Raw genomic sequence first — 21102 nt, 5'->3', positions numbered from 1 at the left:
AAGATTCGGGGAAAGGTGGGGGGAGAGGCGGCGAGAAGCGAACGCAACAGTCTTTGTATAATTACTATCCCCACCAGAAGAGGGAGACAAAGCTTTCACACTCCAGCTTTGAAGTTTTACACATTGAAAGCTTCTACAGTATCTGATTTCTGATCAGTTGTTTAAAACACCGAACATAATTAACACTTTAATTGAAGAAGGGATTTCCTGTTGATGTTGGTGTTTTTTTGTTCTCAGGAGCAGGCAAAAGACAAACGTGGGTTTATATTTCTTAATATACTATATTCTGTTTTAACAATAAAACCTCTCTGCAATAGCAGGGTATCAGTGAGTCATCCGTCTGGTTGAAAAGCTACGGGTAATGCAAGTATGAGAACCTTGAGTCGAGAATGTTTTTAAATGTGTTCAAGGTCAATCATGAACTGAACCAACGTAACACTTATCTGATAAAAAAACTGATATGAGGTCAAATTGTAGTGTACCCTTACCATGTCAGACACTTGAAATCCTAATGACATTTTTCAAATGTATTATGCACTGTGATCCTCCCTTATCTGACATCATTAAGATGTCTTTCCATCTTCTTTTATTTTGTCCCTTTCTCTCGTTTGATCGGCCTTCTCCCTTATCTTACCTGCGGAGCGTCTGTGAGTTGGAGCCCCTGCTGCTGCTCATCATGGCTTTGTAGTACTGGTGCTGCTGGTTCTTGGAGAGGCGGGATAGCGTGTTGCCCTCCCCTAAAGCGAGCAGCTGGTCCTGGGAGCGGACGCGGCGCGGCGGCCTGTCGAAGGAGGAGCTGGTGTAGTGCGTCTGGGCGGGCAGCGGGTACGGGTTGGGGGTGGAGGCCGGGATGTGGAGGCGGGGCCGGGAGCCGTGGAGAGGCAGCGTGCCCCGAGAAGAACCCAGCGTATACTCGCCTCCGAAGGGCAGGTGGTGCTGCGAGGAGTAGAAGGAGGGCGGGCCGTTGTTGGAGCGACGCTTGGAGTTGTAGTAGCTCGAGTACTCGTCAAGTTCTTTCTCTGGATCAGCAAAAAATAGAGAAATGTAAATAGGACTGCAACCAAAGATGATTATTGATAAAAGATTCAATTAAATGATTTTTTTATTTTTAAATGTTTTATCCAATTAAATGTTGAATCTCTGCAAACTATTTCAGACGTATGGCTTTAGCGGAAAGTTGTGTTTAAAAATATGATGCATGACAAAGGTCTATGACCAAATTATTAAGTACATTTTCAGGATTTTCTTTCATCTGCATTCCAGGTATTCTTAAAATGCATCTTAAAATGTCATCATATTCAAGCTGAAACTAGGGCATATTTATCGTTTGTGAATAATCAAACTCATTTAATTCCAATGACGAAAGAATAAAATGTCAACATTTGATTTATATTCATGTTGTGTTCATGGAATGTTTCTCAATGACTCAAAGTCAACAGAATGAGATCAAATGTAACCCTATACATCTACAAATCCATGACAAAGCTCTATCTGCTGATGAATATCCTCAGATATAATGTAGGATCAATGGAAAAAGAACAGAGGTAGAAAATAAAGACAGATGAAGAAAGGTGAAAGAAGGGTAAAAAGTAAGTAAGTTATGCGAAAGACAATGAGATGTCAATGATGATGAATGTAAAAGAGAGCAAATGGAGAATCAATTGTTGGAGAGCGAGGGAGGTATAATACGCAAACGGAGAGGAGAGAAGAATACCAAAGAGAAAACGATGAGGTGAAAGAGGTATGAAAAAAATATATAAGGAAGTGACAGAAATGATAAGGATGGAGAGATACACTGTATATTACATGAGGCATAAAAGAACAAAGGTAAAGGAGCCCAAGAAAAGACAGACGGTATAAAAGGTAAGAAAAGTATGATGGGGGAAGAGTGACATAAGTGACGTGATAACAAAGAAAAGGACACAAAGTAAAGAGAGAAGAAAGACACGTTGGTGAGCTTCATTAATAGTGAAATACAGTCTCTGTGCTTTCTGCTCTTTAGCCTGAGATCGCTTTAATCTTCAAAGCATTTCCATGGAAGCAGCTCCCCAAGAGCCAATCTAAACCTGACCTTTCACCAGCCACCTCTCTTCCTCTCCTTTCTCTCTCCCTCCTTTTCTCTCTCCTTTGTCCTTTCCACTTCTTTGGTTTCCTTCATTTTCAACTCCGTTTCTCCTTTCTTCCATTGCTCTGGAAGTGTACCCTTCTACGAGCCACCTCTTCCCTTACTGTTTGTTTCATGTCCTCTCCCTCTCCGTGTGTACTCTCCTCCTATAAGGCAATATTATCTCGAGGCTTCTCCCTGGCTGCCAATGGCAGACAAAGAAGCCTTTATCAGTGTGCTTTCTGCAGCTCTGTGTGGGGAACTACAGCAGAAAGGAGCAGGTTTCATAGCATGCCTGGCTAGAGCCGGTGCTCTTTGTATCACAATGACAACATTTCAGTTTGAAGAGGAGTTCCACCGATGCTGACATACAGGATGTTTTTCTGAACAAGCACATGTAAACAGTTCTGCTTTGCTTTCACTGTCACTGATTGATTCAGAAACATCTGGTGTACAGTTTTCCATTGAAGCAATCAGTGTTTGGTAGCGACTACTCTTAAATGAAATCTTCCCATGTCCGCTTGTTTTATCCAACTAGCAGTCTGACAGGCAACGTGTTTTGTCTGTTCTGAACTGCCCTAATGAAAACCCTACAGTCACAGGTGAGACGCCATAATTGTTAAATGGCTATATAACGGTGCACATTATTGAATTATTCTCATGTTTACGGTGTTAAAAGAATGTTGGTACTGAGTCGAAACCTCAAGGTCTGTAAAGTGATAGAAATGCACTTTAACTACGCTGCTGGACAATCATTTGCACTAGTGTACATATTCTTACTGTAATATAGTCATCTTCATCCGTTTACAAGTGACTGTTATTTTGTACATAATGACTGTTGTGCCTTTATATATTTGTTTCTTATTGTTGGCTTTTAATGTGGGAATGTGTGTGTGTCTATGTTTGATTATGTAGGTATGTTTAGATATTTTAACTTGTATTCTTCTGGATTGGGAGAAATAGCATTTTGATCTCCCTCTCTGGATCTTACACACAGAAGTTGACTTTGGACTTTGAGAAGTGCCTTAAACGTGCAGGCTGCAATGAGAAATCAGTTTGTATAGAAGTCTACAAATGAACCGTATTACTGACCTGATTTAATATCCCTAGTTTCAAGTCTTTTCCAATACAGCATTATGTTTATTTAATAAATCCCATTTAGAGTAAAAAAGACTATAAAAGCAGGGTGTTTTTTAGGGCGGGGCTACCTTGCAATTGACACAACGTTGCCTCTGACCTTTTGACATGCAACCAATCAGATGACAGCTACATGAAGCTGCGCAAGCTAGCAGAGAACCATAGAAACAAAACTTAACTCGCTGCAAGGCCAGCCTTGCAGCGAGCAAAGAGAAAACAGTGCATCATGAATGCATCTTAATAGTAAGCGCACTAGGACAATAATACAATCCCTGTTGATGTACTGACCCCCCACAACCATCTTAAATATATAAGACTGATTTCTAACTATCAAGGAAAAGGCAGTATGCAATCTGGCTTCTTCCCCTTAAAAAGGAGGAGATGGCAGAAAAACAGAACATGAAAAAAGAAAGAGATGAATGAAAGAAAGAGCATCTGTTTCCATGTTCTGCAAAACAGAAAATCATGACGTAGTCAGAGACGATCTGAACAATAAAAAGCTGCAGGACAGCTGCGATTAATGCGACAGAGATGCAGTTTCACTAAGAGACGACGAAGGAAGCGGAGTGACCTCTCAAGGTCTGATGTGTAATGAGCAGAAGCCTTCGCTGCACAGCTTCCAGTGGTTTGTCTTTTTTGATTGAATGGAAATAATAAGAAAAGACTCATCTGGACTTTCACCTCATTATTGCTTCCACTACCTCGCATAGCTACATCGTGTGCGCACACACACGCCCCCCCCCCCTGTAGTAACCATCCATCACTCAGCCTGCAGAGGCGACTCCCCTCCCCCTGCAGTCTCCAGCCATCGCAGGGCGAGAGCGGTAAAGACAGACGCTGCCTCTCAAACGTCGGTTTCTCCCCTTCGAATTCGCCATGCCCCTGCAGACCGGCAGCCAACGCCCCTCCCCCTATCTCCACATCTCAATCCTTCCTTCTTTCTCTTCTGCTTGTCTCTCCATTCTTCTCCTTCTGCTCAGTCGACCTCTCTGCATCTCTATCTTCACAAATCTCTTTTTTTCATTTCTTCCTGCTGTGTCCTTGTTTGGCCAATCAGCTCATTCGCTGCCTCTGGTCAACCAGCCTTCCCGTTCATTTGTCCTCTTTACAATTTACCCCTTTGTTTCCATTTTCCCAATCCCTCTTTCCTCTGCCCCTCCCTTCCTCCTCTCTCTCTATCCACTTTCCTCTCAGTCCAATCCTTCTATTAATTCCTGTCTTTCCGTTACAGTTTGCTTTCCTGCAATGACTACTAAACAGCGTACACATTTGGATTACACTGAGATGAATATAGCAGGGATTGTTTGCCCCTGAGAAAGCTGACAAATGTCCTTTCATAACCTTACGTTATGTGAAAGTCTAACCAACCCGGCCACAGAGAGAGGAATACCTGGTCAGAATAGCTTGAGAATAACCTGCTCATTGTTAAGTAGCAGATGTGTTTACCAGGCATGCAGGGCCTAATGAAGGTGATATCAGGTTGCATTATGGGAAGTGTGCGATATAGTGATTGTGGAGCCTGACCCTTACATGGGATTACAAGTCATATCTCATCTTCTGATGTTTAAAATGTGTTCATGTGGAAGTACAACACCAGCTATCGTGTGTACACCTTAAAAGAAACACTCCAGAGAACATCCATCTCTATGTTATCAATAATGGATTCCTATCAAGAAGAAACCTTTTCCTTGGCAACATGAAATATATGACTAACTCTAACTCCTGCTCATTGCTCTGGATCTCTACCAGAGAAAGCATGTTTATTTCTATGTTTTACACGGTGCAGATTGTTCAATCAGCCCTTAGCCCCTCCCAGGCTCACCCAGCCTCTTCAGCGAGCTGTAGCGGCTGATCTCGGGTTTCATGGCGGCCTCATAGGACGGCGGCAGCTGGGCGAGGTTGTGGAAGGAGTGGGAGAAGGACGGGTGACTGCTGTTGTGCCTCATGCTCCCTCCCATGCTGCTGCCGCTCCTGTCGGGACCTTTACCACTACCTGACTGCAGGGAGGGTCCGGAGGAGAGCTGGGAGGTGTTGTTCATACGGGCCCCACGCTCTGGACGGAGGGGAAGGACAATGAGGAGGAGAGGGGAAGTAAAAAGGAAAAGGAAGCAAGAGATTGGAGAAAAAGGAACAGAAAAAGGGAAAATAGAGGAGGTTAGGATAAAAGGGACAAAAAGGAAAGAGGAAGAGAAAATACAAAGTAATAGAAAGAAGGAAATTAATATAAAAGGAGTAGAAATGGACAAAAGCAGAAGAAAGAGAAAAAATATATACGAGCTGGTTAATGATCAGTAAACACAGGAAGTCTCTCGGAGCTCCATGGCGACCATCTATAAATAATAACTCTGTACTGTTCATCTGAGGCTCCAACACAAACATATCAGCAACATGTAAATACATCAAATACAGTGAGAGCGTCAGGGGAGAATCTACATACACACATTCACATGTACGCAAAGTGCAAAAGCAGCACATGGATCGATACACATAAAAATGATTTGTCTTATGTAAGATTGGCAGAATGCGGGAGGGGGGGGGGGGCAGTGGGACGTCTGTTTTGCAACACGTATATCAGTTACCTCATACGAGTACATTCATATTTTCCCTAACAGACAGCACTTTACTGAGCCAACATGTAGGTGCACACAGTGACCTCACATGTGTAGGTGCTGTACATTACAAAGGGAACAATGAGCTGAAGGGAACATGTGAAACCCACAAACACATGCTGCTCATTGTTGGATCATCTTCAACCACTGAAGAGATTTACACAAAGAGAACAGGAGGAGCTTATTAACGGCTGGGTGACAGCAGCTGATATAAAGAAAAAAGTTTAAAAATGTGATAATATAAAGCAGCAATAAAAGGTTGCGTAACTCTGGAAAATTGCCCATTTGCTGTTGTTTCCCGTCTTTGAGATACAATCAATGTCCAGTCCATTCAGGGTGGTAATGGTTATGAGCTGCGATCTTGTTAAGATTACTGCAGGACATATACTGCTCATTGACCATTGACAGTAATGGCCAATAATAGCCAATAATGTCCGTGTTAAGCGTCACCCAGGGAACACACACCACATTGACTTCTGTACCGTGAATGTTACACACACGGTGGGGAGGAAAAGCAATGCTAGCTGTGAGATCATACGCTTTAGAAATTGTGAAGAAAAGAAAAGCATAAAGTGTTGAGCTAAATGTGTTTTTTGTGTGTCATGATACGGAATTAGCCTGGTTGTTTCCAAGAGTGCCAGGTAATTGTTTTGGGTTGTTTTTTTTGGAACACCTACGTTTGGCTGGCAGCGAGGTTTGATAATGGTGTCATGGAAAGATGAACTCCTCTCAATGTGCTGCACAGTATCTGACTCACAGAGAAGAAGCTCTTGTGTCCTCCCAGGAGGCTGTTAACATTATCTAACACAGGAAGAGACACTAAAAAAAAAGAAGCAAGGACCAGTAATGGATTGAAGGTCTATGATCTAACATTTAAAACTGAAAATATCAAGAATGAATTGGAGAATGAGTGAACTAGAACGGCCCTGTTTATGGACACAACAAAGAGTGACGTTTCTTTTAGAAAACCAAAAATAGAGTTTAAACAACCTTGTTAATTAATTGTATACATTGTAGGAGTGAGTTATAAGGAAGTCTACGTAATATAGCCTCCTAATATCTTTAATTGTAGCGGGGGCAATATTCGGTATGGGCGAAATGCAGAGATTATTTACTTCAGTAAAAGTGGAAATACTACAGTGTAAAAATACTCAGTTACAAGTAAAAAAGTATTAGCATTTACTACTTTAAGTACCAAAAGTTAAAGTACTCGTTATGCAAAATTTCAAGCACATGATATTTTTAATTATTTGAATACTGAGTTGCTTACCCTATAATAATACATTATACTGTGTGTTGAACTAACTACATCTGCAAATAGACTAGTTAGTAAATATGTCAAATAAATGTAGTAGAGTAAGTATCATAAAGTAGTATCATAAAGTAGCATAATGTGAAAATACTCAAGTAAAATTCGATAACTTCAATTTTGTACTGAAGTAGAGCACTGTGTTAATGTGCTTGATAACATTACACCACTGGCGAAATGTGATAGAGCCTTGGTGACTTTCTCGCTACATTTAGCAACTTTTAAAACCATCTCGGCATTGCCAACACATCAGGGCTTATTCAGAGCATCAGGGGAAAAGTGGTAAATATATTGTTCCAGTATATTACTTTGCAATTCTTGTTCAGTAGGTTTAAAGCCAATATAATATTATACATACACTTATATTTCATTGGGTATGTATACTGATTTATTATAAATTTGGTTTGAATGAATAGCCAGTTTAAGAAAGATAATCAATAGCTGAATCATTTATGTAAGAAATACTTTAGAGTTTGTTTATATGTATTATTATATAAGAGATAGTAACCATTAGCAACTGAAGGATGTAAAACACACTGAAAGCACAGTTTAAACTTAGCTTTTACTTATCTGTATAGTTGGTTTTATTCTTTACTGTTGCCTACTCGTGTAATTCATCCCCTGAGGGACGCATGTAGGTGTAATGGTTTGGAATAATTGGCATGGAAACAACTTTAAGAATTCAGTGCAAAATCATATTTCCACTGCAACCTTACCCAGTGTTCAGGGGCAGCCATGAAAAATGCATCAGATTAGTCTTCACAAACAACGACTTGTGTTTATTTTCTGAGTACAACCACGACACCCTTCTTTCGGGACATGAATCACTCGTGCTAGCATTGCTTTTTTGTTTTCTTGGTGCAAAGCCTGGGAAAACAGATTCAGGTAAAGTGCAGTGGCCTTGCTTAAGCCATGACCTCTGGAGAAATGCAGAGTCAGCTTAAAGCACGGTCGCATCACTGCTACACAGGAGAAGGAGTTGAAGACGGAGAAAAGGAAGAAAAGGAAAAAGAAGAACAAGAAGTAGCAAAAGAAGTAGAAGAAGAAGAAGCGAAGTCACTCCCCTTCTGGAGTTTTTGACCCTGCTTAAACGATGTCATGAATTACAAATATGTTGGTCCAAATAAAACATATTTAGCTAGTAAAGAAATGAGCAGTTTGTTGGTAACTAAAGTGTAAGACGAGTAACTAAAAAAGAACATTCACTCAAAAGTTGCGTTGGTGATGTCATTACTTTCTCAGTGTGTTTTGTAACAGGGTGTCATCACATCAGCAACAGGTCTTGCTCATACCAGCTGATACACAACACCAAGAGTCCATAGATAAAACACTATGGTATAATAGTATTTACTGATTCATGTTATCAGTTAAACAGTTCAAAGGAAACAATTAAGATGTCAAAGTTGAATAAAAGGCGAATAGCCTGAGCCAGAGTCGTTGCTAACTTCAGGGCTAGCAAAGGCTGGTGCGAGAACCTTCCTCAAGAGAGAAAGTTACGACGTAAAACTTTTGAGTGTGTAGTCCTTATCAAGAATGTTCAGTCTTATACTTCAACAAATGCAACCTTTCTTGAAGTGAAAAACACATAAATGGACAAACTATGTGTGACTCATTGCACAATTCAAGCAGGATCATAAAACTATGTTTCGTGCTGTAACTATCTTTCTGAAATCAGGGATACATCAGAAGGGGGGGGACTCCGCCTCTCTATATGGAAGCAGACTCTTGGTGGTAAGTGGGTCGTGGTGGGGGGGGGGGGCAGGTTTGCATTAAGCAGAGAGCAGGCCAGACAACTTTGAGCTCACACTCTGGTGAAAGATGTGTCACGTTCAACACAACCACACGCATATGTTTGAAAAGCGGTGTTGAGAGTGGCACGGCTGTTTTTTTAAGAGTGCGGGACAACGGGCTGCCATGGCAACAACAAGACAGACAGACAGTGTGGCAGTGAAGCCGTGGAAGGGGGGGGGGGGGGGGCAGCTTGTCGCCGCCTGTGCTTCTGACCACGAGGCTTACCGATGGTGGCCGTGTGTTTGGGGCTGGAGGCAGACCCCTGCTGGTTAAAATGGTGGTGCAAGTTCCCAGCTGCAAAGAGAGAGAGCCAACAAACTGATGGACAACCACTCCTGAGACACAGAGCCGTGTGTCGAGTAAGCACATGTGTCAGTAGAGAGAGAGGACAGAGAGGGACAGAAAGAGAGAGACAGACAGTCCCTCCAGGGATTGATCTTTTTATGGTCGTACTTTATTGACACAAATCCACAATAAACTCAATCAAACTGTGGATCAGCATGTCTATTCATATCTTCAGCAACTCCAGAGAGGCAGGAGACAAAAGGCAAGGTTTTATTCTACAAATGCTCAATGGGTTGATCTGACTATATTTTTGTTTGCAAAAAACAAACCTACAATCAAGTATTATGTGTGAAAATGCAGGTTTTTAATATGCTAGTGTTAAAGTAAATCCATAAAAGAGTTTTTAATAAAATATGCACTTTGTTTAAACTATGTGTCCAGCGTCTTTGATAAGTAATAAGAGAAGTTGTACAAATAAAAGTAATAGCATATCTTTGTTTACACCACATTTTCCTTGATATGAATTTCTCATTATTAAAACCTTAAAAAAAAAAATCCCCAAAATACAACTCAGCAGATCCTGGAGAGACTGAGAGAGGCGAGAGACAGAGGCAGCAGTAAAGAGAGAAATGTGTTTAGACTTTTTACAATACAAGAAAGCAAACACGTTCACCAACACTGATTTTCATCACTCGTCTTGGTCTCATCAGAAACGACACAAAGCTGTGGGCAGCCTGAGGTGCACATGGATCACAGAATGAAAAATAATTTCCACTGACAGAGCCATCATTACCTCAGTGAGAAGTGCCCACACTGTTTAACAGTAAATATCACTTGATTAAGCTGAGAAAATATAAATACTGTGAGAAAGACAGGAAAGCCCACACATCAGAAAATGTTAAGCTTGTAAATACAAAAAACGTTTTGGACACAAAAAAATGTCACTGTTAAACAGCAGTGAATATATGTAAGGCCCTCAGGGTCATCTTTCAAACTAGATCAGCTAAACATCCAGTTTTGCAGTTTGTTTACCCCCAAACACAAATGAGGAGAGTTTCTTTGAATTTAAAGGGGCCCTATTATGCTCATATTCAGGTTCATATTAGTATAGTGTACCTCTAGTGTGACATGTCTCCATGCTTTAATGTTCAACAAGCCCTTTATTTTCTCATACTGCCTGTGCTGCAGCACCTCTTTTCACCCTCTGTCTGAGACCAGAGCCCAGTCTGCTCTGATTGGTTAGGCAGGGAGAGAAACTCCCTCTGGAGGGAACACAGGGATGTAACCTTTGCAGACCATTGACATGCACAAAAACCTATACAATACACTACAGGAAAGTGTTAACCCCAAAAAGCATTATAGTCAGGGGTGCACATAACTTTTTTTGCCCTGGTTCTCAAAGGAGCACCTGGAGATGTTGCTTGGTGCTCATCCTTAAAATGAAATAAACGTAACTTTTGAGGGGTCTTGACTTTATTTGCCAGACACACGGCACTGAACACACATGCAGAGGTGAACACAAGACAACATTAGCACGACCAGTAATCCTACAAGCTGTCATCACTACCCTCCTGAGTGTTCTCCTCTCTGTCTTCCTCTCTGTCAGACATGGTAGCTGATGATGTAGGCCTACTACTTTCTCTCTGGTTGAGTCTGCGATTAGCTGCTTGCATCCACAAGTCAACAGCTGGTTTTGGGTCGAAAGTCTCTGTTGTCATCTTAGACAAGTGGATGTAATCAAATAAGTATGTGAACCTAACCAATAACCTACCATAGCCAATAACAAATGAATGTAACTTATTTTATTTTTGTTGTTCATTCATATCTTATTTTACCTTAACATTTATTTATGCATTTTTTGTATCTCTCCAGTTTTAAAGGATATTTTTGGTTACTGTCCTATAGTATACATTGGAATGATTTCAAACCTGTTTATCCCAATAATTATAAAGGAGTGCCTTGGAAATATGTGTTTACATAAATTGTGAGCAAACTGTTTGAATTTAGACTAAAGTGAACTATCTAAACACTCAGAGTCCTATACCTCACTGAGCTGTAGTTATCAGCCTCTCAGTCTGACTGGAGAGGACTCTCCCTCCACATCATTGTAGAAACATCTTCTTCTTACATCCGTTAGAGCAGCTAGCACCAGATTCTAATAACAACAGCGCCGGTACCGGGCGGTACGCCCTTCTCTCTCTCTCTCTCCCTCGCTCACTCGCATTTTGGCTGTGAGCTGCGGGCGCCAGATAAGCCAACATCCCCCATTTTCATCACTTACAGCGCCCATTGTACAGGGCAAATGAAACGTGTAACCGGGGTGAAAAGCGTGTTACATTTACTTAATTATGAATATTGTTACATCAAGGCCGAAAATTAGGATGAGCCCCAACGGTCAAAAATGTTTTTTTCCCTCCTAGAGCTGCCAGCGCAGCGCCTCCACAGATCTGGCGCCCTAGGCGAACATCTAGCCAGTGCTACGGGCCGGCCCTGAGTTCATATGCAACTCGCAAATATATTTCTCTCTCTCTCCTCTCTCCTTCTCAATTTTGGTACGCAAATGCGCCTTTTTTCAAATGACCCGGTGCTCTTTTTTTGGTGGAGGTGCGTATGCGCACATGCGCACCAGTTATGTGCAGCCCTGATTATAGTGCCTCTTTGACGGTGTAATTCGTAACATAATGTTCATCAGGAACATTGTAGGTAAAAAAAGGGGGGGTAATATCTACAATATAAGGTATTACAAGTAATCATTTCTGCAAGAGGATGTACTAATTTGGATTATTGTTGAGACAAAGTCTAAACTTCATCCTTTCATTTCTCTTAATAGCTGCGTCTGGCATCTTCTCAGTCACAACAAACGAATTGAGGCTTGAATAAAAGCAATTACCATCTATGTCCCTTGGGACCTGGCACTGTTAATTTCATCTGAAAATGATGACTAATGTGTGTAATTAATCAGATTTATTATACTTTTAGCCATCCTTGTTTCAAATGAAGTTGGTGGGACTTACTGCGGTTGTCTTTGCCCTGCAGGATGGGGGTGTAGAGGTTTTTAGACGTCCGTCCGTCTAAGTTGGTGGTCAACCCCGTGGAGTTGTTCCTCTCTCCCTGCTGCACCGGGCTCGACTGGTGACGCAAGATGTCCACCAGAGATCTGCCACAGGAAGAATGATCAGATGAAGAAAGGAGAGGGCAAAGAGGAGGACGAAACATGATAAAGTGACACTGAAATACAGTTTGTAATCAGTATAGAAATAATATTCTATCCTTTTTCCAAATACTTTGATCTTTCTTAGACCTGAGTTACAGAGTGGTACAGGAATGAGTCCTAAACCCGCAAATAAGCATTGGAGCATTCTGGGCTACGTTGTCAAGGATATTATAATTGTGTTTTTGGTTAGTGTGGTTAATACAAGCTTAAGAGATTTGAATGTTTTGTTTATAAAATACCTAAGTAAATACCCATCTGGTAAACCTATACGTGTTTTCAAAATGGTGGTTGCTAACAAGTGACTAAATGAGACTTCTAAACATCGTCATCATAAGCTGCTTTCAGTTTAGCGGTAGTGACGTAAAGTCATGTGACAGTCAGGCAGTTTGTTTTTAGCATTATGTTAGTTACTTACTTCAGTCGATTGCATTTACGATTTAACTATTATAAAAGTGTTATTAATCTGTGGAGACTATCTTGCTGAACAGAACGTGTCAGTATCATCAAACATATTCCAAAATCCAATGGAATAATCCCATAGCTTTTTGTCAAGGGAGCCCTTTCGAAGCCAACTTGCAGGTAGGCTTACACAAATACTTAATCACTGCACCACCCTAATGAAACTGTGCTGCCTATTCAAATGAACAAACTGAGGGTAAACCACAGTCTTTGCTAAAAACTCTTGTTCTCTTTTTACCCAGCACACCTGTCCTGTGCTCTCACCTGGGCATGTTGATGTCTCTGTTGCGGGGTCGCCGTGCCACCTTGCTGAAGGCGATCCGGACGCCCACGGCCACCACCAGTGTGAAGGAGATCACACCTCCAATCACATACGCCGTACTGCAGTCAGAGGAAAATCACAAATTAGGCCCACTAAGAATAAGAGAAAGGGAAATAAAAACATCATCCATCTACCTCTATTAAAGGTCCCATGTCATGGCCATTTCTATTGATCATAATGCCATTGTTGAGGTCTACTAGAATAGATGTACATTCTTCAATGTTCCAAAATCACATTGGTTTTCTCATACAGCATCTCTGTATAGTATGTGTACATACCCCCCCCCCCCTATGAGCCCACTGTGCTCTGATGTGTGTTTATGTGTTACAATGGCGTTTGTTAGCAACCAGAAAATGACACCAAATGAGAATGCTGCGTGGGGTCTGGGTGCCGTGTTGGTGGGATGTTGCGGGGCTCGCTGCTCCGCCCTTTGAGGCTCGAGGAGCGGACAGTGTGAGCTGGATTACTGGTTTCGTTTCCTGGTTGCTGCGTGGGGTCTGCGAGACACCGTGGAGCTCAGCCTGAGCATGCACACACACACTCACAGCCTGAGCTCCGAGTGTGTGTGTGTACGGAGCGCCGCGGCTGAGAAAAGATAAGGCTGAGAGAGTGTGTGTGTGTGTGTGTGTGTGTGTGTGTGTGTGTGTGTGTGTGTGTGTGTGTGTGTGTGTGTGTGTGTGTGTGTGTGTGTGTGTGTGTGTGTGTGTGTGTGTGTGTGTGTGTGTGTGTGTGTGTGTGTGTGTGTGTGTGTGTGTGTGTGTGTGTGTGTGTGTGTGCGTGCGCGCGGACCAATTGGTCCATTTGGACTTCGTTACGTCAATAGGACCCGGAAGGAAAAAATGGAAAAAGAGAAATCTCCAACGAGGCGTTCTGGGGCAGCATAAACAGGTATTTTCTGTGTTAGAGTTTTACTCGCTACAGGGTGTACTTGAGGGTTTGTGACTTTGCAGACCGTTTACATGCAGAAAAAGCTATATAATACACAAGGGGACGGGTAATAACCAGAAAAGCATGACATGGGACCTTCAAAACAGACTTTTAAACAGTAATTATTTGAGTATTGTATTAGACTGTGACCTGCTGTTCTGCTGCTGTAGCGTCTCAAAGTCCGGGTCTCGCTTGGTGTCGGCGTTCACGGTGGCGGTCACCTGCGGCTCGGCCCACGGCGGGGCCTCGTAGTTGTTGCAGGCCCCCTGGTCCAGCCGGCTCCTCTGGTGCTCGCAGCAGAAGCGGTAGTGGCAGGTCCCGCAGCAGTAGATGTAGCTGCCCTTGGAGCAGTTGAAGTTCTTGTCAAAGTGCCCCATCACGTCGTAGTAACCCCTGTGGAACAAAAATCGAGATTAACAAAGACATTTCTCGTCTCCATCAGCATTTTGGATACCGGTTGACGTGTCTGTGAAGGTTTCAATTAGGGATGCTCCGATCGGGAATTTTGGGGCCGATCGCCGGAATCAGTATCGGCCGATACCAATCGCCGATCCGGGTGGGGGCTATGGGGATCTTCCATTTAAAGTGACGTTTAAAACTCAGTTAATGGGGCTCATTTTTATATTGCTTCAGTTTATAAATCGTAACGGATCGAAAAGTTCAGATACATTTTTCAATACATGATGCGCTTCCACAAACAACAACCAACATAATGATTACATTCAAATTAAGTACATTATTCAAGTTTACATTAATTTTGGATAATAACACGGGAGAAATTAGCGGAAGCGCTCTCTTTTCCTCTCTCCTGACAGCCTGTCAGTATCGTCTCATGCAGCTCACTGATCCAGTAGTGAGTGACCCGACAGTGAAGAATAAACATATTTATAACTAGTTTAGCTTGTTCCAGAGGTAGATAAAATAGCTAAGTGTGTTAGGTCTAACTCTTGTGTGTTTCGCTCCGCTCACCGGTCCGTCACAGCGGGCGGAGCTGCAGGATTTCTGCTTCACACACGTTGCATACCGCTATTTTACTGTCATTTTCGGACACCTTAAAATAATGCCAGACCGGTGAAGCCATTTTGGCGAGCTTGTTTTGCCGCGCAGAGAAAAGTGTCATGTATTTTACGTCATGTGATCGGCTCTCCTGATCGATCGGCCGAGAGTGAATATCGGCCGATAACGATCGGTGGCTAATCGATCGGAGCATCCCTAGTTTCAATGTCCCGGACACATGGGAGATTTGTAAACATTATTATTAAATAATATCCTCTGTGTTTAATATTAAATTAAAAAACTACTGAAATTAAGGGTACTGTTGGAGTCGGGAGGGCTGATAATTTATTCCGGCAAATTACTCAATCTGTTGCTGGCTCTGAGTCATTAAACTGCGTTCTAACCCTCATCCGAAAAATTTTAAGGATTTAAGTTCACTCTTTTATACACATGCAAATTCCTAGGCTATTAATCACACCGGAGGGCAAGTCCGACTATACCGTCACTTGGTTTTAGGTTACTCTCCTGGATTCAGCTAGTGCATCAACTAAGAGGGTTATGTAGTATCGAGTTTCTAGCTTTTCCAACAGCCTAGGTACCGGTTAGGGTTAGACCTATTAACTCTTCACCACATTATGTTTTAACGCAAAAGTTCTAACTGCAGCTCTTTGTCAAGTCCTACTGTTTCAAAGTAATTGGACAGGTATTGAGCAGTGCTCCTACGGCTGACTTCACTAATAACTACTAGCCACCAAACCTGTGCATTAGGGACCACAGGGGCTTCCCAGTTTGGCTAGGGGAAGAAGAGCCTACTTTAGCTTCTTTAAACAGACAGCAATATCCGATATAATATAACCCTCAGTCCGGTGCAATAGTATCAACTTTGTATGTCTTATGTCGGTAAACAACAGCCCTGGCAGCTTCTAGGGTCTCAGCTTTTCTGAGTGAACAAGCAGAGGGGAAGTCGGTCTGAATTTGGCACAAGTTGTGACTTAAATTTGCATTAAAATCTTTAACCTAATTAAATACACAATTGTTCATTTATAGTATTTCATTATCATTTTTATAACATTTTTTAAAGAATTTGTTTTGTTTTTTATTAATTTTAAAATCTTGAATTTGTGATGACTTTAATATGCATTTCTGTAATTCTGTATTTCCTGCTCACATCACCATGGCAATTTCTGTGCAGGAAGAAAGGTCAGGCATTTCCAACTGAACAATCAACACCGGAACACATGTGATGTCATCTTACAGACGACATTAAGGAAACATCGCATTGAGACGAACAATGTGAGGAGCTTATGTCATATTCAAATCTGTTTAACTGTTACTACGGGAGGTGCTGAATGAGCTGCTGCTGAGAGTGTGTTTGTGCATGTGTGCGTGTGTGTGTGTGTGTGTGTGTGTGTGTGTGTGTGTGGCTCGCCTGCATACAACTGATTTAGAGCTGATTACATGTTGCCTAGCAACAGCCAGACGCCTCTCAGTGCAAAAATATAATCTCCAGTGAGATGGAGATCAGAGCTGCTGCAGGAGGAGAGAATCATGATGTGCCTCCTTCTTGCTATGGTGTGATCATCAACACATTACACAGATGTAGTTAAAATGTTGGCCTATGGAAGGAACATCTCAGCTACTGTACAGCAAACCTAAGTCTATTTTCTTTAATAGTTTATGAATAGCAGATGAATTAAAAATGGTTTTGTATTGTATGTAAAAAGTGTTGCTACCAGAGGATACTCTAGTATTTATTACACATCCTGATTATTTGAATTGTTATTTGACTGGTTATCTGCACACACAGCATCTATCCCAGGTGTGTTTGGAGAGGGATCTCTCATCAGGGGCTCGTCCTAATGTTTCCTCCATTTCTATCCTGTAAAAGGTTTATTTGGGATTCTTTTGTATTATCTGAATCCATAGTCTAATAATAAAGGGTGTCATATTCTTTACAGATCGTAAAGCCTATTGAGGCATATTTGTAATATTAAACTATATACATACAATTTACTTCACTAAAGTCCATCTGAGGAAATAAAATAAAAAACGACAATTGTTTTTCTGTCTTTCTTTGCTAATGGTATTTTGAAAAAATCTGATTAATTGACTTCCTATAAATGTCTTTGATGTGTTTCAGCTTTTTAATACTTCACATAAAGAGACTGAGATTATTTTTGAAAGATAACACAAATTCCAACAACAGGAAGTAGTCGTACCTGCACTCGTCCACATCCACCAGCTGTCTTGGAGGCGGAGCCACCTGGGCGGCGCCGAGCGGAGGCCTCAGGGCGTTGGCCGTCATGTTCCTCGGCAACATGGTCTGAGGGAGGGGCTTAGGAGGGAGCTCGGCCACGACTGGTGGGTCATCTCCGTCCTCTACCTCGGCCGCTTTGGGCGCCACTTTGGGCCCGGCAGGAAGAGGGGGGAGCGGCGGCTTGTAGCCCGTCAGGAGGAACAGGGTGGGGCTCCTTTTCCCAGCCGTAGCAGAGGTACTGCCGCCGGTCAGAGTCCTGACATCGCTGTCAACCGTGCGGTGCTCCTTGGTGACGGTTACCGTGGAGACACTGAGGCAAGAGCAAAGCAGAAGGGACAGGCAAAACATCCCTTTTGGAGTAGTAGCGTTCATTGTTTTATCAAAACAAAGTTCTTGAGCTGCTGTTTTAAAAAAAAAATGACAAACAGCTCCTGGTGTGTTTTCAGGTTCCTCTTCCTTTATAAAAAGCTTGAGTATGAAAAGTCTGATGAAGTATTTCCTTCTTGTTCAGTCCACACTGCACAGGAGCAAAGGTTCCTCTTCGAGATTCACTCAGTTCAAGCAATGTACGATGAAGGTGTTTGGCATTTCACTCTTTCAGCTTAATGTAAACATTTCTCTCTGAATACAAATCCTTTCCTTAAGCAGCTTTTGTAAACATTGAGGTCTTTCAGAGTTTATAGGCCCTATATGAACGTTCTGTTCTGTTATAATTAATTGAAACGAACACTTCAACCGATTATAAATATAGAATAATGTGGTTTGTTTTTATGGCAGCAGGTGTCGGATATTAAAGTTTGGTCTGTCAGTTTTTACAGTCTCTAGGCCAAAATTCAAATCTTTAAAATAGGCAGCAATTATTTTTACTATAAACAAAATGAGTAAACTCTTTTAATACTAGACCTCTTTCGAAAAAGAGTCTGATGTATTTCCTACTGGAGAGTTTTCTTGTAGTCGTTTATGGCACGGTTTAAGTAACGATTCACGTATGGAAAGTAGTCTGTAAACATTTAGCGCTGTATGTAAACTTTATTTTTGATGAGCTTTAACAGACGTTGGATGTTTTCCTGTTTGAGTTTGGCACTTCTGTTGTCCTGCGTGTATAACTGTTATGTGAAATCATACATGGGAAAAGGTTTGTTTTAAAAAATCTAATCAAATATGGAGCTGTTTGTCTGGTGTCAGTAAACAACAGCAGCAGCTTAAGAGATCTCAGCAGAAGTTAGTCTGAATTTGGCACAAGCCGTGACTTTAAATTTGTATTTTTATATACTATGCTTAAAATTTGTCAACAAACAAACTCTTCCTTTCATTACGTTTAGATGAAGAGAATCGATAAAGGTCAATATGCTTGAAATGTTGGGTTAAACACTAGTAGAATTGTGAATGAATAAGTTGTGGACAGACTAATAAAGCTGATAAATGAACATTAAGTAGTGTTAAATCTTTTAGAAAAAACGTCCAGCAGTTGCTAGAGTTGTGTTCAATAAATGAGCATGTGAAGGCATTCACGAAAGAGTGATCTAGCGAGAAAGTGGTGACAAAAAGACAGAAATAAAAAGAGGATCTATGTGCGTTCGATACCCTTGTGTGAGTGTCTTTGCTCTGAATTTAGCTTGGCCCAACAGAAGAGAACGAAGGAGGGCTTGGGCCCGGTTCTAGCAGGGCAGCGAGGTTCTGCCCACAGAACAGACATGAAAATGTCCGGATTCATCCGTCAGCACAGTGGAATACGGGGCGACGGCGGGAACTCGGCGACGGGCACTGGACGCGGTCGCTGCCACGCTCGCTCACAGATTTAGAGCGATCTATTTAAGACACGGGGTAGGAAACAAAACGGTTTTCTCACGAGCACTTTCTTCATTGACTCCCTGAATGTGCACCGATGTGTTCGAAGATCACTTAGTTGAAGGAATCTCAAACATCGTGAGGTGTTTTTGTAAATGAGTATTTGTATGGCTGGTGTTCGGTATGGCTTCAGGTTATGTTCTTATAAACTTCCACGATCAATGTGAATACAGTGAAAGGTTTTAAGTTGCATGTTTTTTGTTGTTTTTTTAGTAGAAGAAGAAGAAGAAGAGGTCTGGGATAAGATCAAGGGGGGTTTTCAGTGTGGAAGAAACAGAAGACAACAAAGAGCGAGAGGCCTCTCTCGTGTAAGCGACTGGAAGAAGGAGATAGGCAAAGTGTCGACAGTGTTTCACAGCGCGGACTGAGACGAGAGGTATCTCCGAGCCTTTGAGATAGCAGCGGCAGCGGTGATGGCGGTGTTAGTGGAGCCTATATTTATCAGGCTTGTTTCGCCCGTCAGTCAAACGCCGTCCTGCCCAAGCTTTAAAAGTGTTCAGGCGCCGTTGGAGCAGAGCTATCGCTGCTTTCCTTCTGCAACACACAAGCAGGAGGGTCCGTTTATAAAGCACTTTGAACTAATAATGCACTGATCGCCGTCTCTCAGGTTCAGCATTAAGAGCAGCAGCTATGCAAACACGGACCGAAGACAAATGAAAAAGTCTGTTAAAATCTCTCTTCGATGTGCTGTGATGGATGTGCTTGGGTTTAATGGGATTCTAATGGGAAGGGCTGTACTCTAAATCAAAGAGAAATGACTGAATAATCTCTTCGTATGATGCTTTTGTGGCGGTGGGTTTCTGGATTTGTTCTGCGTCTTCTCTTGACAGTCGGTTTGGCACGTGGTTTTGGTCTTGCTTAGAACAAAACCAGCAGACAAGAAGGGAAGGGGTGCGTTTAGGAGAAAGTAAAAATAGTGGAAAAGGAGCGAGTATAGTCTGTGAGGAGTCTAGGCTTTGAAAGCAGCCGAGACAATCCTCTGGAAAACTTCCATGTTGTGCCGGGGCGCTCCTGTAGAGATTCAAAGTCTTTCTTCCTCTCACAGGTTCACATCAGCAGCGTCCACACTGCAAGAGAAGAACACAACATAAACAAGATGCATTTATGTCCAGAAGATGAAAAAGGTGCATTAAGAAGAATCTTCTGTGGGTTTATATATATATACTCTTTAGTATAATGTATGTTGTTTTATAGAGTTGTGCAGAAACAAGTCCTAAAACCAGGCCAAACAACATTTGACCAATTCCGGTTCCACGTCGCAAATTCAAAGTTGTATTGAACATGATTGTGGTTAAAAGACTGAATTAGGGTCTGTGGTTAACACAAGCTGAAGAGATTTTCACGTTTTGTTCTCGGACATAAATACGTCAGTAATTACCCTACTTGTGAATGTCTGACCCTTCTATGTGTCTTAAAAACAGGGGTTCCTAACTAGTGACAATAAGACAATGTCATCACGCCAACACAAGAGCGCCGTTAGCTTAGGTGATGTGCAGCCATGCGACCATTACATTACATGTCACTTGTTAGACGCTTTTATCCAAAGCGACTTACATACTCAATACTGTGGACAATCCCCACAGGAGCAATTTGGGGTGAAGTGTCTTGCAGGGACACAACGACATGCTGACTGCAGTGGGGTTTGAACCTGTGACCCCCTGATACGAACACCAAGGCACAACCCACTGCACCACACGCCTCCCTTGACCATGAGGCTAGCTTTTTACTCCTACTTTAAACTAGCGATTGCGCTGACGCTTCAAACATCACAAAGTCGTGTTAATGTGCTGAACAAATGTTTTAAATATCATGAATGTGGGTTTGCCACAGAGCATATTACCCAG

The 21102-nt window shown here is 42.0% G+C and overlaps 1 protein-coding gene across 4 annotated transcripts in view; it reads right to left on the bottom strand.

Annotated features, from left to right (window-relative positions):
* The window catches only part of shisa7b (shisa family member 7), a 39966-nt gene that overhangs the window by 4246 nt on the left and 14618 nt on the right, over positions 1-21102 (bottom strand). For 2 of the 4 annotated variants that reach the window (XM_034199721.1, XM_034199720.1), the window contains 7 exons: positions 17373-20325; positions 14308-14550; positions 13173-13289; positions 12250-12392; positions 9176-9244; positions 5064-5294; positions 635-1019 (listed from right to left, as the gene is read on the bottom strand). In XM_034199721.1, the coding sequence (XP_034055612.1) occupies positions 635-1019; positions 5064-5294; positions 9176-9244; positions 12250-12392; positions 13173-13289; positions 14308-14550; positions 17373-17782 (1598 nt within the window). In that variant the 5' untranslated portion in view covers positions 17783-20325. The remainder of the gene's footprint in view (positions 1-634; positions 1020-5063; positions 5295-9175; positions 9245-12249; positions 12393-13172; positions 13290-14307; positions 14551-17372; positions 20326-21102) is intronic. The other 2 variants (XM_034199722.1, XM_034199723.1) reach the window with 2 other exon arrangements.

Source organism: Gymnodraco acuticeps, unplaced genomic scaffold (assembly GCF_902827175.1).
Source record: "Gymnodraco acuticeps unplaced genomic scaffold, fGymAcu1.1, whole genome shotgun sequence".
In the NCBI taxonomy this organism is placed as follows: domain Eukaryota; kingdom Metazoa; phylum Chordata; class Actinopteri; order Perciformes; family Bathydraconidae; genus Gymnodraco; species Gymnodraco acuticeps.
The sequence above is the reverse complement of the archived record's forward strand: the minus strand, read 5'-3'. Positions and strand labels throughout refer to the sequence as shown.